We start from the raw sequence: 25,335 nt of genomic DNA, 5'->3' as shown, positions 1-25,335 counted from the left end.
CCAGCAGAGCCCCTGAGTGTTAGGCTCAGAAATTTAAATGGTATTATGTGTGATGTCAGCAAAGTAATTCTTCACGTATCTACAAGGCCTTGTCTTGGTTTCCATACCCTTTTATAAATTACAAAGGAGACAGATTTGATTAGGAGCTTGGGAATATTCTCCTTTATAGCTACAGTCATCCCTAATGAAAATAAATGTTCAGAGCTATTGTCATCAAAGCTTTGCACTGATACACTAATAAGCATTTGAACTACATAGCTGAGTAATTTCCATGAGGAATGAGCCCATGGAGAGGTCTGGATCGTGCTGTTTGCTTACAGAGCTCAGGTTGGTAATTAATGACATTTCAGGCTGTGCCAATCTCCATGAGCTGGGCTTCCTGCCTCTGGGGACTGACTGCTGCTGCTGCCATCAGGATCTTTCTTCATCCTTTAGGTGCAATCCCTGAGTACCATTCTGATTAAAAATGATTCCAGACAACTGCTGGGGAGGTTTGGGTCTGGTGAAGTCGCCCAAGATCAGACAGGTGGATTTTCTTACTGCCTTTGCTGGGAGAGATACTCGATCTGCCCTGAGGCTCTTGCAGTAATTTAAACCAGGGACAGGCAGCTCTGACTAATTAGAAATCTGGAAGAGCCCACAGAGTGCCTCAGAAGGCTCTGGTTTTATGCAAGAGCCTGACTTACTGTAGCTTCTGTGCTCGTTTCCCACTGCTCAAATACAACTCCTTGTGTACAAATAGGTTTTTCCAGGCCCTGTACTCATGGCATTGCTGTGACTCACCAGGAGTTTTGGAACATGGCTTTTAATAGCTCATGTCCTGCATAAAAGTTACTGTGCTGAACTATATTTAGTGTTTCTTCAAGCCACTTGGCAATGTTTGAGTCTTGGGTTGGAACTGGAGTTGTAACATAATCATTACATTAAAGCAAATTATATTAAAATGCCTAATATTGAAATATTGTACAAGGGGGAGCTGCCTGCATTTATCTGTACATGGAAAACCTGCTGGAAAGCAATAATTTCTAGTAATACTTCATGGAAAATGTGGATGGTCCAAATTATTCCTTTTTTTTTCCTTGCTAAAGCATTATCCATTGGTTCTTGTCTTTCCCAGAAGTGCTCTGCCTGTTATTACTTAGGGAAGGTTGTTCTGCTTCTTCCTGTTGTGTTGGTAGTACTTTGAAACTCGCTTTTTCAACTGTCCAGGGTGGTAAAGCAAGAGTGCATCCATCTCTCTCAATACTCCCATCAGTATAACATTAACCCTACAGTGCCATTTAATATCAAAGAATTTCTTCTTTAATCTTTTTTTCTGGTTTCATGTGGGAGGAAAAAATTGAATATGACCCCAGTACATGAAAATTTCTGGCTCACCCAAACATCCTTTAATAGAAGTTAAATCTGCTGAGTGTTATTTACTTGCACTGCTTGTTGTGTTTGGCAGAGATATTTGAAGAAGTGGTAAACAGGGTTGAAATATTTCATATTTACTGGGAGCTTGCAGGTTGGCATTTGTCTCCATCGGAGTGCTCATGAAAAGAAAAATCTCATTTCAGTGTTTATAGTCGTTATCTTAAGCATTTCCTGTTTATCTCCAAATGAAGTTCCAGGTCTCTAATTAGGAAATTGAATTAGATCTTTCTGGATGGCAGCTGAAGCCAATGATGGGTTTAAAGGAGTCTGAGTGGATTTAATTAAGGGGATGCTGTTCCTGAGCAGGGACAGGGTTTGGGGCTGCAGGTCAGGCACTGGTGGGAGCAGAGAGTGAGGAATGACAGCCCAGGGATCACTGCTGGAATAAACATCTGGGGACGGGGCTGTGGGGCAGGGAGCACGGCAGGAGCTGCTCTGGGGGCTCTGCACAGGCACAAAACTCTGCCAAGTGGAGTTTCCATGCAGGGTGGGAGCAGGGAAAGAGCTCAGTTACCCCAGCAGCACTGCCCAGCCCCAGCAGGCTCAGCACAGTCTCGGTATCGGTGCATTTATCTGTTTCCTGCACCCTTTGGGGACCTGGGACACAATGGAATGGCTTGTGCAGCTTGGGAGTTGGATTTTTCTACCAGGACAAACTTCCAATTATAGAAAAACAGCTATTCTGTGTTCAGTTTGGGGCTGTGCTTGTGGCCAGACTTGGCACTGGTGGGGGGTTTGGGACTCTATCATCACTGTCATAAACCACAGACGATAGAAATCATTCCAGAAATGGATGCTAGAAGTTGGATCCAAGCTCTGGTCTAGATTGAATTTTGTGAGCATGTCTGTTAATCCCATTGCTTAATGTCCCCTTTGAAGCAGATTGCTGAAGCCAAAGGAAGAATCACCTGAATGTACTGAAGGTGAGGACTTTGTAGTGAGTTTATCCCAGTGTTCTGTCCCAGAACTTGGCAGCTGGGGAGACCCGTGAGGCTGAGCTGCTGCTCTGGTGGGCTGCTGGATTGCTGTGCTGGAACCCCTGGTAGGACCAGAGGTTCTGGCTGTGAACGGGGAAAAAAACATATTCTGGCCTAGTTCTGGTGTTTCCTTTAGGTTTTGTGAAGGCAGTGAGTTTATCAGGATCTTGTAATTCCTCATGGGCCAAGATGATCTCATGTTTCAAGTCCAGGTCATGAAGAATCCTGAAGATTAGACACTTCAGAAATTACGTTGTGTTTTTAAGAAACTTCTCTCTCATACCCTTACAAGGGCAGCCCCAGGTTTTACAGCAATGAGTAAGTAGTTGCTCAGCCCTCAGCCTCATTGCTTGTGATCTGCTTCCAGACCACATGAAACCTGGGAATGCCTTGCCCGGGCTGCCTGTGCCTTGCCCACGTCCAGAAGCGGTGACGTGGGCAGGGTGTGATGCCCAGGGATCCCGTGGGTGGCATTTCCTAGCTCTGAGCCAGGGGTGGCATCTGACAGCACCAGGTCTTCCCAGTGTCCCAGCTAGCCTGGGGATGCCATTCCCCCTTGGCCTGTCACTCCAGGCCCTTGTGAGCAGTCTCTCCCCATCCTTCTTAGAGCTCTTTCAGGTGCTGGAAGGCCACCCCAAAGCTTGTCTTTCCCAGAGAGAACTAAACAACAAACTAAATTTTGTTTACTTGAATAATAAATTGTTGTGAATTCCAGTAGGAACCAGCTAAAGCTGTTGCTGAAAAGAAAGAAGTAACTATATAACTTTGTGTTTGATTTGTGTGTCAGGTGCTGAGTGGGCAGTGGGTAAAATACTTGAGATTTTTGTTGCAGAAAAAGACAGTAAAAGATTCCAAGCTGGGGGATTGGGGTAGTATTAATTGCCTTCTTGCACGCGTGTCCTCTTCTCCTTTGGCCGTGTTCGAGCTGCTGCCTGATGAAACAGATGAGAGGGCTGATAAAATATTCACAATCCAGACAGACGCCGTGGGATCTGCCCTGCTGGATCAGCTCGGGCTCCCTGTTCTGCCAGGCTCAGGATGGTGTGAGGATAAAGGGAGCCTCTGTCTCGAGAAAGCCTGGTCTTGCAGAGCCTTGAAGTGGAGAATAGAGGGTCCTCTTTCTGTGCAGGTGACTGCCAGGTGGTTCCAGGAGGGTTTGAGGTGCAGGCCAGCGGGAAGGGCAGTGCCAAAGCTGGCACGCTGTGCCCGTGTCACAGCACATAACCAGAGCCTGAGTCACCACTCCTGGCTGGAGCTGCCCAGGGAGCTGGGGGAGTGCAAAGGGCTATTGTCCAGGGGGGTTAGGTGCATCCAGGGTGGAGGTTTTGGTGCCTGACATAACAGCAGGACAGGGAGGGAAGAGTACACCTGGATCTGCTTTAGTGGCAATGGCTCAGCTGAAGGCACAGGAGGTGCCTCTTTTCCTCCTGATATTTATTCATTTAAACAAAGTCATCCCCATCACGGATGATTCCTTGATTCTGACTTGATCTGGTGGGGGTTCTTCAGAGTGAGTAATTTTAGTATCAGGTTATGCCCAGAGTCAAAATCTTGAAATAGTCAGGATTTGATCTGCTGAAATAGCCAGAAGTGATGTAAGAGTCTGTTTCAGCCTGATGCTGTAATGGGATACACTTGGAATTGATGAAGGCAAATGTATTTCTTAGACACTTGCTTGTTATTTTAAGGTTATGATAATGGATCTGTGGCCAGAGCTGCTTGTTAGAGGTCATTGTATTAACAATGATGAAATGCCAAATAACAGGATCTTTCTAGGAAGGGGTTAAATGAAAAGTGTCTTTGTGTGTTAGAAATGCTTTCTAATACTCTGCAGAGTTTCTGGGAAGAAAGGAATTGTAACTTAAATGCAGTAGCTCCAATTTTTGGCGTTTAGGAGAACCTGCAGCCCACGGTATTGGACCTTGCCTAAGGCAGCAGTTGGCCATGGCACAGCTCTGACCTGAAACCATGGGAGTTTGGTTAAACACCACTTAAACTGGCTAAGGAAGTCTGATGTCAGGAATTCAGAACCAAGTGCCTTCACAGCAGCTGGTGGTGACATACCAAGTGATTTGGATGGATTACTGTACTGGGTTCCTCACTTTTCAGGCTGTTTGACTGTTATAGGTACCTGTCTTGAAGGCTAAACTCCATCCTTGGTCTCTTCCAACCCAAACCCTTCCAGGATTCTGTGGTTTTGATTAAGATTTATTCCTTAGGAACCAAATAGCCTTAGAACCTCGGAGCTGGAAGTTGCTATTCCATGGCTGATCCACAGGACAGTCGGGATACTTGTGCAACTTCTCCTTCTCACCAGGAAAGAGCTCCTCAAACCCGGGCCAGCTGGGTGAGGTCACAAGTGCTCCTCTCCTGAGGTGGAGCCTCTTTTCCTGGACAGGGATTGTTGTCTGCTGGAGTTAATTGCTCTGCAGCGTGCCAGGGACATCCTGGAGTGACTGCAGGGCAGTGAATCAAAGGGCCAGCGGGGTGCAGGATGGCCAAATGGCCTTTGGGGCAGAAGGATCAACAGAGGAGGAGTTTTTCCTTCTGTCTTGCAAATTGTCCTGTGCTCCACAATGCTGCAGTGAATTTTTTGTATTTTTTTGTATACATAACCTCACTGGTTTATCAGGATCTCAGTGATGCTTCCAGAGTGAAATTTAAAATGAATTAAAGGATAAGTGGTAGCTTGTACAGCTGAATATTGCACAGACAAGGTAGGTCATGGTGAGAGCTGAGAATGCTGTTGTACACACAGGTAACACATGCTCCATGTTTAAAGCTAAGAAAGCTACTTTAGCCAGTGACAGAAAAATGAATTTCAAAGGTGGGCTGGTTTTTAGAAGATAAATTGTCCTGCAGGCAGTTAGAAAATCTTCAGGCTGTGGGAAATACAGCAGTTACTCAAATGCAGTCTCTTCACATATAAATATCAAGCAGTTGTTAGGAAACATCAATCCCCAGATTAAAAATCCTATTTTCTGTAGGAAATGAAGCTGATAAAAAACCTGATATTCTCATGCAGAGAAATCAGTGTGTGAGCTGAGCTTGCAGCTTCTCTTTGGGTTGAGCATTGGGCTGCTCTGCCCTGCTGCAGAGTGATTTCACACGCAGATTAAGTGTTCTGAGCTGCTGGGCTCTGCTGAGCAGAACAGCGAGCTGAAGTAATCCTGCTTTTGTAACAGCAGGTCCAGGCGTGTGTGAAGTGCAGGGTCATAAACCTTGGTGAGTGCAAGGCTCCTGATATTCTCAGAAATGCAGGGGCTGAGCTGACTTCCAGTGTGGAGCCTGGTGGCAGGGTGGCAGTGGCCTGTGGCAGCACATTCTTCTCTCTCTCAGGATTTTTCATAGAGGAGCACAGAGAGAGGAAAGAGAAAACAATTTCTATTTCTGCTCCTTGTTTTTCCCATGTGGAATGTGTTTGGAGAATTGTTTACCTGGGGTGATGGCTTGGTTGGATTCTGGTGAGGATTGTTTGAGCCTGGTGGCCAACCCAATCCAACCCAATCCAATCCAATCCAACCCAATCCAATCCAACCCAATCCAACCCAATCCAACCCAACCCAATCCAACCCAATCCAACCCAATCCAACCCAATCCAACCCAATCCAATCCAACCCACCTGTGGCTGTACTCTCAGAGAGGGTCACAAGTTGTGAGTTAGAGATGGGAGTTAGAAAAGTAGGTTTGTAGTTTTAGTATCTCCTTTAAACAGTATATTAATGTATTCTAGCATAGTTCTAATAAAGAAATCATTCAGCCTCCTGAGCTGGAGTCACACATCAACGTTCCTTCCCCCGGGTTCCCCTGCAGTTACAGCAGTGGCCCAGCACTGGATGCTCTCAGCTCTGGGTGTGCTGTGTCCAGGCAACAGGAAACAGGAGCCGTGTCCAGCCGGGATCCCCAGCCCTGCCCCGGCCTCGCCTCCTCCTGCAGAAACACAATCAAGGGCTCAGCCATTAATTGTTAATCACGGCCGCGCTCAGGAAATCAGCGCAAAGGCTCCGTTGTGAAATCGTGGTCACAGGGAATAATGCCTGGTTTGTCCCCAGCTGACTTTATATAACTTCAGATCCCCGAATTCCCTTGCAGCTTTTTTTACTGTCATTTCAATGCTTCCAGCTCCTCTTTGCAGCCTGACTTTCTATTCCTGCTTCATTGTTCTGCCTTTTCTGCATTTCCTTGTTTTGCTTCTGGTGTTGATTCAGTTTGGTTCCTTCTCCAAGGCTTTCTCTTGCCAGTTTTGTGAGTCCCCAAACTTAAAATAGGTCAGGCTGGGCAATACATTAAAAAAGAGCAGCCTTACCTTTGGTGAAATAATAATTTCTGGACTGGAGTTTTTTGACACTTAAGAAAGACTGAAGCCATTGAATCCCTGGGTGCCCTGTGCCAGGGCCTCACCCCCTTCCCAGGGAAAAACTTATTTTTTAATATCTAATCTAAACCTATTTGCTGTCAGTGTGAAGCCATTCCCCCTTGTCTTGTCAAAGTTTAAAAAAAAGGAACCAAATATGCAAAAAACGCCCAGGGTTTTTTCAGCAGTTCACTGAATTTTGTTCATTCCTGTAGTGCATATTTTTCCTATTCAGACATGTCTGTCCTGTAAAAAGCTTGTCTGTGGAAAAGGCAGTGCTGCTTCTTGGAGTCCTTTCCAGCAACTGACAATGCAACACTTCTGGGAAAAGGAATCATGAAGCTTAACAATGTCTGAGTGGGTGCTAATCCACCTGTCTCATGGCTGGAGCAGGAATCAGGATCTGTTTGGAAGTTCAGGAGATGCTGGAGGGTGTTTTGGTAGTTTTTTTTTTAATTCCCTTTTCACATGTGGAGGAGTTCTCATGCCAGCAGGTGGCTTGGCAAGGGGACTGCAATCCTTGGCTGTGCCAGCTGCCAAAGGCACCTGTGGGAATCCCTGAGCCCTCCTGTTATCCCGAGCCCTCGGCTCTGCTCAGACCTGCAGCTGCACCAGTGCCCGGAGCCTGCATCAGTGCCCAGAGCCTGCATCAGTGCCCAGAGCCTGCATCAGTGCCCAGAGCCTGCATCAGTGCCCAGAGCCTGCATCAGTGCCCAGAGTTCTGCATCAGTGCCCAGAGTCCTGCATCAGTGCCCGGAGTTCTGCATCAGTGCCCAGAGTCCTGCATCGGTGCCCAGAACCCTGCATCAGTGCCCAGAGCCTGCACCAGTACTCAGAGCCTGCATCGGTGCCCGGAGTTCTGCATCAGTGCCCGGAGCCTGCATCGGTGCCCGGAGCCTGCATCAGTGCCCGGAGTTCTGCATTGGTGCCCAGAACCCTGCACCGGTGCCCGGAGTTCTGCATCAGTGCCCGGAGTTCTGCATCGGTGCCCAGAGTTCTGCATTAGTGCCCAGGGCCTGCATTAGTGCCAAGGGCCCTGCATCAGTGCCCGGAGTCCTGCATTGGTGCCCAGAACCCTGCATCGGTGCCCGGAGTTCTGCACCAGTGCCCGGAGTTCTGCATTAGTGCCCAGGGTCTGCATTAGTGCCAAGGGCCCTGCATCAGTGCCCAGAGTCCTGCACCAGTGCCCAGGGCCTGCATTAGTGCCAAGGGCCCTGCATCAGTGCCCAGAGTCCTGCACCAGTGCCCAGGGCTCTGCCAGCCTGATTCCCAGCTGCCCTGCCCTTTGTTCCCAGTCCTCTGAGCTCGCAGCCCTGGCCTCTGAGTGGAAAATGCCTTTTCTCCCAGCCAGGCGTGTCCCTGGAGCTGCTGCTGCCGGGCCAGGGAGAGGAGCAGGAGGACGCAGCCACTTGTGTCAGCAGCTCTGCCAGCTGATGTCACCTCCTGGGAATGAAACGTGGGCCCCAGGGTGCAGTTCCATTATCAGTTTAGGCTGATCTGAAGTGGCTGCTGTTGCTGAAAGGGACAGATTTCCCTGTCCCTGTCCAGCCCGTACCGCTGCTGCTTCCCCAGCCCATGCGCTGGCCAGGGAGAGGGCAACTGGGAACCAGTTTGTTGTACTGGATGTGATGGCAGCCTGAGCTGCTGCTGGTGCAGGGAGGGCTGTAAGGACCTACAGCTGACTTTTGGGAAGGGGAGTGCTTCAGGCAGGGCCCTGGAAGGACAGAGGTTGTGGGGAATTGAGTGAGGGCAGTCCAGCACTTGCTCCGTGCCCTGGGTTTGCCATGGGGTGAGTGGAGCTGGCACACACCTGGAGGGCCCAGGTGAGCAGCCCTGGCCAGCTGCTGGCCCCGAGGTGCTGCAGGATCGTTTCTTGCTCCTGGTGCCCAGGTTAAATTTCACCTGGAGCTGCTGCTGTGGCCCAAAGCACAGGAATCTCTGTTGTGGCAGCACCTAGTGTTTTGTTGGCACGCAGGGGTTGTAAAATTGCACCTGCCATTCAGGAATAACAATCCAGGAATTCCTTAGGTTGCTTTCTGCTGGACTGTGTCTTACAGCAAAGTTGTACCCAGCTAATTTTACAGAAATGATTCTGCATAAGTAAGAGGTTGTTGCTTGCTACACAGAGACCTTGTGTGAGAATAAACTTTTAAATGTAAATAAATACCTGGCAGTTAAATATTAAAAGCAGTTTCCAAGACATGGTGTGGAGTGTGTTTGTGTACCTTTTTTTAAACTAAATTATGTTAATAAACTGACATGTTTGGAAAGCTCAAGTTCTCTAGTAAAGCATAGCATAAGAAATGTAGATTGTAGTACTTAAGGAGGAAAAAGCAAAGCATAGGAAATACATCGTCATTTGATAAGCTACACCAGAAACTGTAAAAAGTTTGTCTCAGATTCTTTGGGGTTTTTTGGTCACTAATTTATGACAGCTTGTCATAGGACTTTTTTCTTTGGGGAGCACAAATGAGACCACTGCTGGATTGTAGCAGTTAGAGTGTTAATCCCCTGCAGCAGCACTTCGCCTTTCCTTCAGAAGCTATTAATAGTTTCACCAATCAAAGGCACTTTTTAGAAGAAGTCACATTGTTATTTGCCTGACAGAGGTTTGAGGTTTTTCAAAGTCAAAAAGAATATGGGGGAGAGCTTTAATAGCTGTGACTTTGTCCCAGCTATGAAATAGGAGGACAGCAGTCAGTATTTGGTTTGCTGGGATAGCAGGTGATTGGAAGCACTGAAATGTAAATTTTTATTTGTACCCAGAAGTTTACAAGCTGTTGGACTCATCAGGCTGCTCACTGAAACATCGCTTCCTTCCCTCAAACAAAACTGCTGTAAATGGCCTTCTACTTTTAGACCACAATTGTAGTTTTGCCTGTAGAAAGTTCAGCTTAAGCTCATCTCAGATTTGCAGTGCTGTGGCTCAAAGTGATCCACCCAGCTGTGCTAGACTGAAGCCCACAGTGCATTGTTGAACTGCAGTGTATTTGGTGGAGCTCTCAAGGTGTGACATTAAAACCACCCAGCGTGTGCTTTGCAGGGAGGAGCCGTGCAGGGCCTTGCTGCAGCGCCTGTCCCTCCGAGAGTGGCCTGAAAATAGGATTTGGCTTGAGCTGTGCTGGTTCTCCAGGGCTACATTTACTGCCTGGCTCTGGAGCCCAGCCTCGGATCCATCTCACCGGGGCAGGAATTTCAGTCCCCTCCTGTGCAGAGCCTGTCCTGGGTGTCCCTGCCCTGCACAGGAGCTCTCTGCTCTCCTTCCAGGATGATGCTCTCCCTGCAGCTCCCACGCCAGGGCTCAGGTGCAAGGGATCAAAGCTGAGCTTGCAGAGTGAGTGACCAGGCACAGTTTGATGGGGGAACCCACTAGAGATCATAAAGAAGGGAGGCAAAGCAGCAGAAATCTTTCTTTATCCACTCCCTGAGGCCTGAGCTGTACCTGTGCAGCTCTGAGGTGTTTGGATCACTGAAATGTCTGGGAGGTGATGCACCATTTTTAAAGCACTTCTAAAGGACTGGGAGCACAGGAGTTGCAGCTGGTGGGTGAGCTCCAGAACAGCAGCCTTTGGTGGGATTTCTGCAGCACTGAAACATCTGTGGTCACCAGATTTACAATTAAATCAATTTTAATACCTGTACTGAAACTTACATTTGGGTGAAAAATGAGAATAGGAGACAAACCAAAAGTCACGCTGATGGCTGGTTGTAGTGTTCCCTAAATACTAATACTGAAAATGAATGGTGGCTAGCACCTGACAGTGTTCTCTGAGTTAGTTTTGAACATTTGAAACCCACTTCAGAATGTTGATGTTTACCTTGGGTCATGCTGGTTTCCATTCAAAAATTAGCCTAAGGTCAAACGGGCAGGAGTGACTTGGTGGTCCTGAAACACCTTGGAGTTGTATTTTCTGTGGAGTTTGTCTTGGTGAGTGTTAGAAAAGCAAACTTTTTTGAAGGGAATTTGTCATCTAATTCTGGATTCCTTGTTTTGGAGCAGAGCTGCTGATTCTTTCATTTTTCCTGGCAGCAAGTGCTGCCTATTGTATGTGGAAAGCAGGCAGGATGTGCTGCCAGCCTGCCAAGGTGCTCGGTGTTACCTCACCAGCAGGCCGAGCTGGTTACTCCTGGTGACAAACACAGCCTTTGTTTGAGGAAAAAACCACCCAGCAGGGAAGGCTGGCTTTAATTCTGTCTCCAGTTTGGGGTGGATGTCTCCTTGCTTCCACTGAAACCTCTCCAGGGTTGTGGACGTGTCCCTGCCCTCCCTTGGCATCACCTCTGGCAGGGCCCCCGCCCAGCTGCTGGCTGAGTCAGGGGTTGGTTTCCACGGTGACATTTCCACTGAGTCACTTGTTCTGCTGGCAATGGCCAGGTTTTTATGGCTCGTGTGTCAGGTTTGCTCTCCTTCCTTCCTGGTCAGCCTTTCAGGAGGGTGGATTTCAGAGAATCTTGGAATGGTTTGGGGTGGAAGGGACCTTAAAGCCCATCCAGTGCCACCCCTGCCATGGCAGGGACACCTTCCACTGTGCCAGGCTGCTCCAAGCCCTGTCCAACCTTGCCTGGGACATTTCCAGGGATGCAGGGGCAGCCCCAGCTGCTCTGGGCACCTGTGCCAGGGCCTGCCCACCCTCCCAGGGATGAATTCCTTCCTGTATCCCATCCGTCCCTGCCCTCTGACAGAGGGAAGCCATTCCCCCAGGCCCCTGTAAAAAGTCTCTTGCAGTGGTTCTGTAGCTTTGGCCTGCCTTGGAGATCAGCCCTGCCTCAGCAGTGATGGGCAGGACCAGGGGGCTCTCAGATACCCTTTAGATGGAGCATTATGCATGGAAATGTAAATTCTTTCCTGACGGAAGATAAACACTTTTGTCTCAGGAATTCCCATCTGCTCTTTCCAGATGTACAGAGAAGACTTCTGGCCTGGAAGTGTGAAGGAGCTGCAAAATGACCAAGTGAGGGGATCAGTTTTTAACCTGTGGGGTGGGAGCTGTTCTGCCCACCCTGCCTGGGCCAGGCTTTGAGCTGCAGCAGAGCCCAGTGGCTTGGCTGAGCTTCAGGCTAGGTCAGAACGAAGGGAAAAAGTAAAGGGAATTAAAATGAATTATACCATAAAGCACTCTGACAGGAGTTCAATTAGGGCCACGTGGAATGCATTTTTAAAATATCACAGCAAGCCAAAGTATTGTGATTAACATGTCTAGAATAAAAAAATACAGTCTTTCCCTGTAAAACCAATTGCACTTTTGCTTGGAGTGAATTAAGGCCATGCCACCTGCAAGTAGAAATGGCACCAGCATTTCTGTTCCATATCCTGTTTCATGCTAAGTACTGTCTTTAGTGTCTTGGAAAGAAAATTTGCCTGAAGAACAAAGAGTTTTGTTAAAAATGAGAGTTTCTCCGTGTCCTGGGATCACGGGGGGCAAGGCTGGCTGTGCTCAGGGTTTGGGTGAGCCTGGCAGCTGAGCTGTGCTCGGAGCCTGCCCTTTGCTGCCTGCCCCAGCCTGGAGCTGTGGCAGGGAGGCTGTGTGTCCAGAGGGTGAGCTGGGGGGCTGCCTTGGCTGGGGGGCAGCTGCTTCTGTCAAATGATTGAATCCCTGCAGGAGAGGGGCAGTGCAGACAGGAGCAGCAGCACAGGGAGCTCTGCACAGCGGGCAGGACGTGGTGCTAACTCTGGGAAAGTCCTCATTTCAGAGAGCTCAGCCCTTTTATCCCCTTTTGTCATTAAGAGGATTATTATAGCCATAACAAATGGCTGTTCCGTTGTGTTTTTTACAATCAGCCTTTCAAAAGGCGCTGCTGGCTTGAGACCTCAGTTCCAGTTGATTCATGTCAAGGTTCTTGTGGTGTAGCAGAGAAGCTTCAGCTCTCAGAAACTCCTTTCCCAGGGGAGCAGCTCCATCCTGCTGCATGGAGCCCTGCCAGGCTGGCAGATATTCTGGATTTGGGCAGCTGGAGCCCCGGTGCTGTTGCTGTAGCTGGGGTGCCAGCCCTGCATGCCCAGTCCAACATTCCTGGGGTGCTGCCCGTGCCCTGCTCCGTGCCACCTGCCAGCCCCACCTCTGGGACTGCCACCTCTGTCAGCAGAGGTGGGGATCCCCATTTCCCTGGGGATCCTGTCCCCCCAAGGCACAGGGACAGCTCCTGCAGGACCATCCCGTGGTGGGGGCCTGGAGGGGCTGGGCAGGGCTAATTACCCATTAGTGATGGCTTGGAGGGACCTTTGCAGCCCAGGTTTAACTGCTTGGACCTCACTTTGCAGCCCAGGTTTAACTGTCTGGACCTCACTTTGCAGCCCAGGTTTAACTGCTTGGACCTCACTTTGCAGCCCAGGTTTAACTGTCTGGACCTCACTTTGCAGCCCAGGTTTAACTGCTTGGACCTCACTTTGCAGCCCAGGTTTAACTGTCTGGACCTCACTTTGCAGCCCAGGTTTATGTCTGGACCTCACTTTGCAGCCCAGGTTTAACTGTCTGGACCTCACTTTGCAGCCCAGGTTTAACTGTCTGGACTGAGTGGAATTCAGCTCTGGGAATGCAAACAGCCCTGGCTGCTGCAGCCTGGCCTCCAGAGGCTCAGCCTGGCCTGGGCTGGGCTCAGGGTGTCCCGTGGGGAAGGAAGCTCCAGTGCAGGCTCTCCAGGCTGGTGGCCAGTGACCAGCACTGCTGGGCTTGGGGAAGCCCTTGGGAACACTCTGCAGCTCAGGCTTCCATTTCTTGATTCCAGAAGGATTTCTTCACTGCTTCAATTAGATGAGATGCAAATAAGTCCTAAGAAGGGCTGAGGACAGAAGTTTAGCAGTGAAAAAGAAAATGTGTTCTTTTTTAGAAGTTTGCTGCTTCCCTGATGAGCTGGCAGAAGGAATTAGCATCCCTCGAAGCTGCAGTTGGATGGAAACTTCAAACTGGTCATACCTGTAATTCCAGGGGAGACAGAGGTTAATTCCAAGGGAGACAGAGGTTAATTCCAAGGGAGACAGAGGTTAATTCCAAGGAGACAGAGGTTAATTCCGAAAGAGCCAGGTCCCTTTGATGGTTTGCTGCTTTCCCCTGTGCAGAGAGGAGATGGGCTGTGCTGCTATCACAGGGTTGTGTTTTCTCTTTCATGGTTGTGATCACTGAAAAACAACATTATTTAGTGGCTCTTTCTTGGCTTCCTTATTAAAGGTGGAATGTGGGCCTGCAGGAAGGGTGAGGTCTTCCCTGCTGCACTTCCGACCCTGACATCATCACCAGGGGCTGTTGTGCCTCTGCCTGGCCTGGCCACGCTCCTGCTGCCACCCAGGGCTGGGCAGAGCATCCCACAGGGAGGAGCTCTGCCTTGTCCCACTGGGGCTCCAGCTCCTGCAGAAACCAGTGCAGCTTGAGAAAAACGAGTGCAGTCATTTTGCACTTTGCAGAATGATCCATAGTTTGTGGGTGGCCACACTTAAACTGGGAGCAAAGTTCTGCTAGCACAGAGCTGAGCCATCGTTCACTCCAATGGATAGAGTATCCTAGGAGGAAGGAAGGGAAGGAGAGATCAAACTTTGTATTACTCTAAAGTTGTATGGAAGCTCTGTTCTAATGTTTGAGGGGGTTTGAATTAAAGTTGTGGTTACGGCAGAGTGGGTTATGCAGGGATAAAAAAAATATATATAAATAATAAGTATAAATAATTGCTCTCTAACAGGATGTAATTTCCGTCAGATGAAATATTTCTGTTTGGGTGAGAGAAAAGTTTATCAGTCTTGTCTGTGTTTTCCTCAACAAATAAATATTCCAGTGCTGTCAGAGTGTTTCAGCTGCTTTTGCCTGCGTCTGGCTGAGGTTTTGAGCTTTCACTTTATTCTGGCATTTAATTATTAAACACCTTATGGTTCACAACTAGTTGAAGCAGATAGCGTGCTGTAAAATTGAAGTCACATAAATGCTATAAAAACACCAAGCCAAACCTGAAGGAATGTTGTCCTTGGAGGCTTTTGGCACGTTCAGCTGCTGGGGCCTGATCAGGAGCACGAGCTTGCCGTGCATGCCCCGCTTTGCAGTGGCTTATTTGACAGATTGCAGGAGCTGATAAAGCCTGGAGCAGCTGAGGGACTCTGGCAGCAGCAGGGGAAACTCTCAGAACAGGAAGAGAGTGTCCTGGAGTCCCTCCAAGTGCTCCGTGGTGTGGATGTGTAGTAACGGTGAGCAGCAGAGAGGGAGAGATCAGGGTGAACTGAATTTATCTTTATTTTATAGGCCTGGCAAAGGGAGACTCAATCACTGTTAGAGCCAAAGAGCCAACAACAAACAAACCTGTGTCAACATGAACCAATTTCAAGTTTGTAAAGTTTGTAAACTGGGCTGCCAAAAGGTGTGGAGGTGTGTGAGGGGAGACAGGAGGGTGTCTGCAGCCTTTGGCTGGAAGGGTGTGGGAGCCATCAGGGGTTTTCTGTGGAAGGCAGACTTTCCTGGGAATACCATGAACTCCTGCTGAGCTTGTCAAGTACCAAACCCCCTGGTTTAGTGTTAGGAGTTCAGCAGCATGAGGTGATGGGAGGTTTCTGGTGAAGGCTGTGTGTGTGTCGCTGTTGGACACTAAATGAGTACACAGAAGCTTGGTAAGCTCAAAGGAGAAAATAGAGAGTTTTATTGGAACATCTGGTATTTATAGAATTCTAAAGGTGACCGTGGATTGGAGAATGGAATTGCCACCTCTCCAACCACACTGGTCAAACCAACAGTCTATCAATTCTCTCTTCTTACAAAGAAGAATGCAAAACAATCATTATTTACATGAACAGTGCGTGAGGACTCTAGTAGAAATATGTAAACAGATCAGAAGGTTAAAGAAGTTTTGTGAGAACTTTAAAACTTTTAAAAGAGCTATAAAAGAAAACTTAACACTTTTAAAAATTAGGGCAACGTGTGTGTGTGGAGGGCTAAGGGAAGCTTCAGGCTGCCAAGGGACAAAGCTCTGCAGTGCTCCAGTACAGAGAGAGGATGGTGGCTCCCCTGCTCTTCTCGTGGGTTTAAATTCCTTTACACTCAGGTGCACTGGTTCTGTTTGCTTTGGGTTACTCCACGTGCAGCTGGAAACACGGTTTGGAGCTTGCTGCAATGGATTTGTGCTGCAGGCTGGGCATTCCAGGGATGTCAGGGCTTCCCAAACTCCCTGTGACACGGTGAACATGGTGCTCTCTCCAGCAGTGGCACTCATGGGGTCCTGACTTGGAACTGAGCAGCTTTTGTTGGAATTGTTGAGGCAGTCTGTGACCCTGAACGTGCCAACTGTCTGACAGTGGTCTTTTTTCCTCCTCCCTTAGGGCTGAGAGAACAGAGGTACTCAGTGAAGACCTGTTGCAGGTATTGTATCATGCTTCTTATGTATTTCTTTCAATGCTGTGATGTGTGAGCCTTCTGAGGTTTGTGGAGTACCCAACGTGGGGAGAAATACTGCACGTGTCAGGGATGGAACCCTGGATGTCTTTGACTTTTCAGCACCTGAAAAACGGGTACATTTTGAGTAGAAAAACTCAGTTACTTCAGTTTCTGACTCCAATCACATGGCTTGGAAGAGTGGAGGAGGAACCATTGCTGCTTTTAATGAGGTGAACAGGCCTGCTAAGCCCAGGAGCCATGGGTGCTGGTGACGTGCCAGTCTGTCTGGGGAGGATGAAGAAACCCTGGCTGGGCACAGCTGCTTTCTGTCCTCACTGCTTTCACCTGAACAGATCAACTGGGCAGAGTCTTGTGCTCTCAGAGCAATCTCTGGGCAGTTTCTCTGCAGCTTTTTCTACCCTAACAGATTTTTACTGATCTTTTTGAGCACAAGAAAGGTGGCACAGAAATCATTTTTGAGCACAAGAAAGGTGGCACAGAACTCATTCCAACTGCTCACTGATGAAGTCTGTTATTGCTTTAAGTGAGTGTACAAATGCTTCTTGTTTAGCTGTGATGCTCGTTCTCAGATTTGTCATGCTGACACCGCTTTGTTTGCAGACTTGTCATCTTTGTGCAGATTTATCATCTCATCAAACACGACTTTCATGGTGGGATTTAAACTGCAACTGTCACATTAACAAGGGTGACTGATTCCATGGAGCAAATTTGCCTGCAGACTTGTCCCACACAGTTGTCTTCCTCTGGTTTCTTGATGAAGGGTTTATGAAGAGAGCACAAATTGGCGAGGGAAGTCAGGCTGGCTGCTCCTGGCACCTCGAGTGTGGTGGTCATTTCTGATTAATGACAAAGCACCTCAGCCTGCTTGAGCTCAGGTGGAGCAGGGAGGTCGAGCAGATGATGGAAGTGCCTCTGGTTCAGAGCTCTCCAGGTTCAGGAGGCAGCTGAGGGGCTGTGTCAGCCTTCAGACACGAATTCAGCACAAATACACGGAATTACAGAATCCCAGGCTGGTTTGGGGTGGAGGGGACCTTGAAGCCCACCCAGTGCCACCCCTGCCATGGCAGGGACACCTCCCACCATCCCAGGCTGCTCCAAGCCCAGTGCCTGGCCTTGGCACTGCCAGGGATCCAGGGGCAGCCACAGCTGCTCTGGGCACCCTGTGCCAGTGTAATGCTGACCTGAAACATTTCACCCCATTTTCAGGGGGTTGATCTATTTAAACTAAAAATAACCTTCTCAGCTTGAGAGTTCTGTTGTTCATTTCCGAGGGGATGTGCAGCTCAGTGGCACAAAGGATGTCAAACACCTTGGTGGCCTGCGAGGGCCCATCTGGTTCCTTGCTTTAGCTGCAGAGTCCTAACAAGAAGTGAAAGCCAAAAGCTCTGCTGCTTGTTGCCAAAAAAATTTTGCAAGCAAGGCTTTCCCAGGCCCCGAGCAGCCGGGCTACACCCAAGTGGAAGAATTTACTCACTTGTTTGTTTGCTCTTGGGGGCTTGTGCAGGGGCAGGAGGCTCTTATCTAACCCAAGAGTTTGGAAACATGGTGCTGCTCACTTCACAAACATGGTTCACAGTTGGGCTTTTTTATATTTAGCCCCAGCTTTGCCACAGGATTGTTACAGCTTTTTTTTGTTCTGTTTTCTGAAGGGTTGTGCTCCATTTCAAGTGCCTGCTCAGTGTGTTTCATCTGAAGACAAGGGCTATAATTCAGTACTCAAAGGGCCTTTACAATAGCCCTGCTTTCTGGCACGGCCCTGTGGCAGATAATAAAGCAATTGTGTGATGTTCTGTACTCTGGGGATGGCCTGAGGGGACAGACAGCGTGGCCTGTGGGTCACATTGTCAGTTCAGAGGTGGCTTGAAGGAGATTAATGTCCTTTGTGGTTTTCTTGACATCTTTGCACTAGAAAGCAGATCAGAGAGGGGAGGGTAGGCTGTGAATTCTGGGCTCATGTTCCTGCTGCCAGTCATCTGCCCTCTCTGCAGCTCAGGGGGCCTGGAAGAGGCTGCTGGGGATGTGTGTGCTCCAGAGCCTTCCCCAGGGACCCCAGCCCCCATCCAGGGCTGCCCGGGGCTCTGGCTCCTGCCAGGGCCCCAGAGGTGCCTCAGCTCCAGGATGTCACCGGCTCAGCTGTGGGAAAACCCTGAGCTCAGTGGCAGAACTTTGAACCACCTGAGCTTGCAAAAGTGAATCCTTCTGTAACTAGAGCATGGCTTAGAGTGTGGTGGTGGTGTTTGCTCCCTGGCAGGGCAGGCAGGCCCTGGCACAGGTGCCCAGAGCAGCTGGGGCTGCCCCTGCATCCCTGGCAGTGCCCAGGGCCAGGCTGGACGAGGCTTGGAGCAGCCTGGGACAGTGGAAGGTGTCCCTGCCCATGGCAGGGGTGGCACTGGGTGGGATTTGGGGTCCCTTCCACCCCAAACCATTCCAGGATTTCATTTGGAAGACAACACAAGAGAAATGAATAATCTTGGCTGCAACAATAGACCACAAACAATACCTGCTTGTTCATTGATCTCCTTACGGGCTTTTTCCTCCTGGACTTCATTTTGAATTTGTTGCTCCATGCTTTGTAGATAAAGGCAGAGTCTTGTGCTCTCAGAGCAATCTCTGGGCAGTTTCTCTGCAGCTTTTTCTACCCTAGCAGATTTTTACTGATCTTTTTGAGCACTTCAACTTGGGTTCATTTTACCCTCCTGAAAATATAATAAAAGTGATTTAGAGCTATATCAAAAACTGGAATCTGTTCAGATTATTTCCACAGATGAAATCTAGTTTTTTTTCCCCTTGCTTTTAAAATAGAATCCATTCCAAAGGGCCTCCTGTTATTCTTGGTGAGTCATCAAAATGCAGATAAACAGCATTCTTTGGGTGCTGTGCACAGAGAGCTCAGTGCCACGAGCAGTTCTGTCCCACTGCTCATCACTTTGTTTGTGTTTGGTGTCCTTTGAAATAAAATAGTCCAAATTCCTTGCTTTAAGTCCCTTTAAAGAACACTTTATCATGTATATATTTGTCCTGTTCACAGGCTGTGTATTAAGCCATGTCTGAGTTAGATGCTGATAAACAGAGCTCTTGTTTGGGCTTTGACTCCTATTTTTTAATTCCATATCCCATTTGAATCTCAGTAGTCTCTCCCTGGAAATGCTGTTTTGCTCAGCATGTGGGAGCTTTGTCCTTGTGTGCAGCAGCCAGGGAAGGACATGCAGGAGGAGCTTGGAGTACAGGTTTGTACAGTGGGAGGGAGCTGGCAGATGTGTCTTCAGCACCTGCTCCACAAGGTCACAGTGAAAATTACGAGTTTTCCCACAGTTTTCTCTCTAAATCAGTGTCTTAGATACCTGCATGTGCCATTCATCTCAGGTGCCAAGTGTCACCCTGATTCCCTTTTGCTGAGATGCCAAGCAGGGCAATGTTTTTTCCCTTTCCCACTTTCCAGTGCTGTGAGCTCTGGCTGAATTTCTGTGCCACTGAAGAAAAAACCGATTTCAGTCTCCCCCCCCAGGCATTTTTGCTGTCAGGCACTTCTGCTAAGCAGCTGCACTTCTTGTAAGCTGGAGAATTTGAGAAATCTGCAACCCAGAGCGGCGTGTGGTACAGGGGGGGAGGTTTTCTGCTGAGGCCAGGGAAATGACTTCTGGTTTTTGTGTTGTTTTCCCTTCCTCCCCTGTGCCCGGGGCGGTCAGATCGAGAGGCGCCTGGACGCCGTGAGGTCCGTGTGCCACCTGGCCCAGAAGAGGCTGATTGCCTGTCTGCAGGGCCAGCATGGCACAGACCCTGACAAGAGACACGTGAGTACAGCTCTGGGTGCCACCTGCTGCTCCTGCCAGGGCAGCAAAGCTCTGCCAGAGGGCTCGCTGCTGGCACTGGGGACACCCCAGTGACAGCTCAGTGACACCCCAGTGACATCCCAGTGACAGCTCAGTGACACCCCAGTGATACCCCAGTGAAACAGCAGTGACATCCCAGTGACAGCTCAGTGATACCCCAGTGACACCCCAGTGACATCCCAGTGACATCCCAGTGACAGCTCAGTGACACCCCAGTGACAGCTCAGTGACACCCCAGTGATACCCCAGTGACACCCCAGTGACACTCCAGTGATACCCCAGTGATACCCCAGTGACACTCCAGTGATACCCCAGTGATACCCCAGTGACACCCCAGTGACACCCCAGTGACACCCCAGTGAAACAGCAGTGACACCCCAGTGACATCCCAGTGACACCCCAGTGACATCCCAGTGACACCCCAGTGACACCCCAGTGATACCCCAGTGAAACAGCAGTGACATCCCAGTGACAGCTCAGTGACACCCCAGTGACACCCCAGTGATACCCCAGTGACACCCCAGTGACATCCCAGTGACAGCTCAGTGACACCCCAGTGATACCCCACTGAAACAGCAGTGACAGCTCAGTGACAGCCCACTGAAACACTAGTGACACCCCAGTGAAGTCCCAGTGACACTCCAGTGACACTCCAGTGAAACCCCAGTGACACCCCAGTGATACCCCAGTGACACCCCTGTGAAATCCCAGTGACATCCCAGTAAAACCCCAGTGACACCCTAGTGACACTCCAATGAAACACCAGTGACAGCTCATTGAAACCCCAGTGACACCCCAGTGAAACAGCAGTGACACCCCAGTGACATCCCAGTGAAACTCCAGTGAAACCCCAGTGAAACCCCAGTAAAACCCCAATAACACCCTAGTGACACTCCAGTGAAACACCAGTAACACCTCAGTGAAATCCCAGTGGCACCCCACTGAAAACCCAGTGTCACCCAGTGTCACCCAGCATCACCCAGTGTCACCCCAGTGTCACCCCACTGAAATCCCAGTGTCACCCCAGCGTCTCCCCACCCCATCAGCAGCCCAGCACAGCTGGGCACACCTGAGCAGTGCCAGGACACTTCGTGTCCCTGCTGGGTGCGTGGGGCTCTCTGAGCCAGCAGGGGAAGATCATCTGCAGCTCTGAGCCAGCCCCTCAGCTCTGGGGGTGCCCTTGGGCTCTGACCCTGCAGCTGGCTGGAAATGGTTTTCTGTACACATTTCATTCTGCCCCTCCTTAGCAAAGCCAGGCTTCCTTAAAGCATCAGAGCAGGAAAGAATTCACATTGACACTTTCTCCTTTTGCTGAGTAACAGAGACCTGAGAGCAGGGGCACACAGGAGAGACGTGACAAGCTGGGTGCTTCAATCTCAGCTTAAAGCTGTTTATCTCTCCTTGGCAGTGGCTGAGGTGCTCTTTGGGCCAGTCATTCCAGCTAAAACTGAGAAGAAAGTGCTTTTCAGAGTGCCTGAGAACAGGAGTCTTGGGGCTTGAAACTTTTTGTGACTTGGCATTTTCTTGGAGTCCAAGAACGAGCTGTGTTTGTGGAATAGAAACCACATGGAAGAGGAGCAAAACCTGAGAGGGGAGGTACTGGGGAGGCTGGAAAGAGTGAGCAGCACTAAGCTAAGCACTGTTCCTTCTGTTCCACAGAAAAAACTTCCTCTAACAGCTCTGGCTCAAAACATGCAGGAAGGATCCATCCAGCTGAGTGATGAAACTCTGCTGGGGTAAGTGTTTGCCTTTTTTCCTGACTTGCTGTCTGACATCTTACTGCCTGCAGGGCTCTGATTAGACCCTCTGGGTGCACAAAGGCTGGTTTCAATCTAATAAAACTTAATATTTCTAGATTCTTTCATCCAAAGGGAGAAACAGTGAGCAAGCAATTCTTCTGGAACAATTTGGGGACAAGTTTTAGGCTGAATTGCATTCCAGAGGATTCTGATTCTGTGCTATCATAAAAGCTTTTAAAATGGCTTTTTTCCTTGTGGGTTAGTAGAATGACTGTCTCCATTTGAAGTTTAAAATATTGTGTATTCTACAATGAAACTGCATTTTTATTTTAAACTGTGTTCTGTAGGTTTGAATTGATGACTTAAAATAATGTCAATTTGCATTAATGGCTCCTAGTTCAAAGGAGCCCCACTTTATCTATCCTGGCAAAGTGGTTATTTGCAATTTACAGGAAAGTGGCTGAAACAAATGAACCTCCCTGTGCTGAATTCCTGGAGCCAAGTGGGTTTTTTTCCTTGCTGGTGGGAATTCTTATGGAGACAGTGTAGAATGACTTTAGAAACCTTTGAGAACTTATTTCTGAGCCACTGCAGGAGATTTAAACCTGGATAAAAATCTTACAGAAGAGGGGTTTTCCTTATAAGAAGCATAAAATGAAGGTCAGGTCATGGGTTTGGAGCCTGAGACTGCTGGGGATGGGATTGCTGGGAATTAGGGTGTTAAGACCTTCACATTAAAGGGGCTTAGGAGAAAATGAAATACTGCATTGAGCAATTTCTCTTGCATCTGTGAGATGGAAGGATGGGCTTGGAAATAAATACTGACATCTGTGCCCTCAGGGCTGGTATAATCACCTGGATGTCTAAAAGCCTCCAAAGAGTTGTCATGGCTCAGGAATTTAGGAGAAAAAGGTTTAATAACACCACTGGCCTGTCCCAGATTTCTCCAAGAGAGCACAGAGCAGTTTGGGTTCGGGCCATGAAGGGATGCTTTGCTTTCTACAGCACAAAGCTTTCCAAAGCTCTGCTCTGCCTTCAGTCCTCCTTCTTCAGTGGTAACTGCCATGACAATTTCCTGTAATTCTTACAGGAAAATGCTGGATACCTGTGGGGATGCAGAGAGTAAACTGGCAATGGAGCTCTCCCAGCATGAAGTACAGATTGAGAGAGAAGTTATAGACCCACTGTGCCAGCTGACAGAGGTGAGACAGCTCAGCCTGGGAGGAGGAGCACATCTGGATCGATGCATGAACTGAGCAAAAGTGGTTTCTCTCCGTGCTGGTATTAAAAAACTGCTTTAAGGAGCCCAGTGTCAGTGGTGGAAAGTGGGTATGAAGCCTACAACGTGCAGTTTGTTATGGTGCACAGTTTAAAATTCAATGTAAGCCCCTAATTCTCGTTTCAGACAGAAATCCCCAACATTCAGAAGCAGAGGAAGCAGCTTGCAAAGCTGGTGCTGGACTGGGATTCTGCAAGGGGAAGGTAGGAGAGCATTTTAGTTCCTGGGTGCTTTTCTGTCCATGTGAACTCCTTGTTGGCATCTCATGGCACCTTCTCTGCTCTGGTGCTTGCTCCTGAAATGCTGCTCTGAGCAGGCAGCAGGTGAAAAAAGACAAACTTACATTGAAGTTACACCAGAAGAGGATCCATGACTGCTAGATCCAAACAGAATCAAGATTTCAGAGCTCTTACGTGCGTGTATATAATTGGAAAAATGCTGGAAACTCGTCCAGTTTCCAGTTCATGCAAGTGCTTAACTTAAATAAAGAATCACTGAAGTTTTCAGCTTAAAGAGGGAACAGGAATCTCTCTGTGTAACCACACCAAGTGCTTTTACAGCCCTGTATGGAACCATCTCATTGGGAGGCTCCTGGTCGTTCATCTGACCCTTGAGTGCCTCTGAATGGTTTTACACTGCCCTGAGAATTGCTGGAGCCATTTTCAGCATATTCTACAGCCATGTTACAGGGCAGACACAGGATTCCTGGTGATTTTTATAGCTGCTGGTGGATTATGTCAGCAAGTCATGAATGGTGTGTTTGGAACCTTTTGGTTCTGTTGGAAAACCTCTGGAACTGTGGGGTTTGTTTCCTGTTGAAGGAAACCAATTCCAAGCAAGGAAGGAAACCAATTTATGGCTCCCTTGGAGCCATAAATGCACATTCGTGTTGAATATTGACTCTCACAGAATGAAACTTTCCTTCCCCAGATACAACCAAGCCCACAAGACTTCAGGAACAAATTTCCAAGTGCATCCTTCAAAAATAGAATCCCTTAAGGAAGAGATGGATGAAGCTGGAAATAAAGTAGAGCAGTGCAAGGTAAGGACAGGATGAGTGTCCCTTCCACACCTCCCTTGGAATTGCCCAGTTGTGCAGCTGCAAATCATGTGGCTGTGACAGTGTCTGTCCTGGGGGTATTTTCATGCCAGCTGATCTCTGGATTGCTTCAGTTCAATGAGGAACTCCATCCAGGGTGTTTCTAAGTTGGGTATTTGACTTTATTTTCAGTTTCAGTCTGAGCCAGCTGTGTCCTGGCCATGAATGAATGTTCAGGGTGTCTGGGTGCTCCAAGCCATGGAGCAGCTGTGCAGTAGGAGGCACCTGGAGGAAACTGAAGCTGGGCCATCCCAGGACCTGTGACACCTCTGAGCAGCTCACATTCATTTTCACTTCTCAGCAGCAAATGCTCCATTGAGTACTGAGAACTGAAACCATTTTTATGAGTACTTGTCTTTGAGTGCTATAAATAACTGGACTGAATGGCAATATGGTCTTGACTGAAGGGGAAAACTGCTTTGCTGGATAAAGCAGAGCTGAGATTTTGAAATCATTTTGCTTGAAGAGCACTTGGAGCAGAGCAGGTGCATTACAGCTTCTTAGTTCAAACTTCCCGCAGGCAAAATAAACACAAGAAACCTGTCTGTCTGTCCTGTCTGAGATGAGTAAATGTGCTGTCCTGGTTTGCATCTTTCCCAAAGGATCAGCTGGCTGCAGACATGTACAGCTTCGTGTCCAAGGAGGGGGAGTACGCCCGCTGCTTCGTCACGGTGAGTGCTGCCACGGGGGCTCTGTTCAGCACGGCTGGGCACACACACTCACTTCTCAGAGATGACATTTTGTGTGCTAAACCTTTCGTTTTGTCTTATGTGCTCATCAGAAGCTAATGCTCTTTTTGTTTTTAAAATGTGGCTTCTGTTCTCAGTTGTTAGAAGCACAAGCAGATTACCATAGAAAAGCATTAGCAGTCATAGAAAAGGTCCTACCCGAAATTCAAGCCCATCAAGGTAAAGTAACCTGTGCTCTGGCTGATGCTTCTCCTTGCCTGTGCCACCTATGCACAATATTCTCCTCCTCTATCTTGATTCTCTTGCATGCAGACTGATTTAATAAGGCCATTTTGATCTGCTTAACAATTTTACATTCCCGAGCATAATTCCGTCTTCGTGTTCTCCAGAGTTCCCCAGCCATGTTTAACACACTAATAAAATATTAACTGAGGATCTCTCTGATACCCAGGAGGGTAAAGGAAGGATTTTTCTATTTGCTTACCTGTCTTCCTTTTGCCCTTTTGTTGAGTCACAGCTGGCTCTTCAGGCCAATGAAAGTGTCATTGTGATTTGGTTCTTGAGTGAGTACAGGTGATTGATCAGGATTT

General features: G+C 48.5%; 1 protein-coding gene across 9 annotated transcripts in view; it reads left to right on the top strand.

The window, feature by feature from the left end:
* Window positions 1-25,335, top strand: part of ARHGAP17 (Rho GTPase activating protein 17) — a 43,304-nt gene that overhangs the window by 3,400 nt on the left and 14,569 nt on the right. For 5 of the 9 annotated variants that reach the window (XM_053992319.1, XM_053992320.1, XM_053992322.1 and 2 more), the window contains exons 1-9: window positions 14,996-15,089; window positions 16,034-16,073; window positions 19,796-19,900; window positions 21,599-21,675; window positions 22,769-22,880; window positions 23,084-23,160; window positions 23,888-23,999; window positions 24,659-24,727; window positions 24,883-24,964. In XM_053992319.1, coding sequence (XP_053848294.1) covers window positions 15,034-15,089; window positions 16,034-16,073; window positions 19,796-19,900; window positions 21,599-21,675; window positions 22,769-22,880; window positions 23,084-23,160; window positions 23,888-23,999; window positions 24,659-24,727; window positions 24,883-24,964 — 730 coding nt within the window. In that variant the 5' untranslated portion in view covers window positions 14,996-15,033. Of the gene's footprint in view, window positions 1-14,995; window positions 15,090-16,033; window positions 16,074-19,795; window positions 19,901-21,598; window positions 21,676-22,768; window positions 22,881-23,083; window positions 23,161-23,887; window positions 24,000-24,658; window positions 24,728-24,882; window positions 24,965-25,335 lie in introns of those variants that run through there. The other 4 variants (XM_053992317.1, XM_053992324.1, XM_053992318.1 and 1 more) reach the window with 4 other exon arrangements.

Source organism: Vidua macroura, chromosome 16, assembly GCF_024509145.1.
Source record: "Vidua macroura isolate BioBank_ID:100142 chromosome 16, ASM2450914v1, whole genome shotgun sequence".
In the NCBI taxonomy this organism is placed as follows: Eukaryota; Metazoa; Chordata; class Aves; order Passeriformes; family Viduidae; genus Vidua; species Vidua macroura.
Note: the sequence above shows the minus strand (reverse complement) of the source record. Positions and strands in the feature narration are given on the sequence as shown.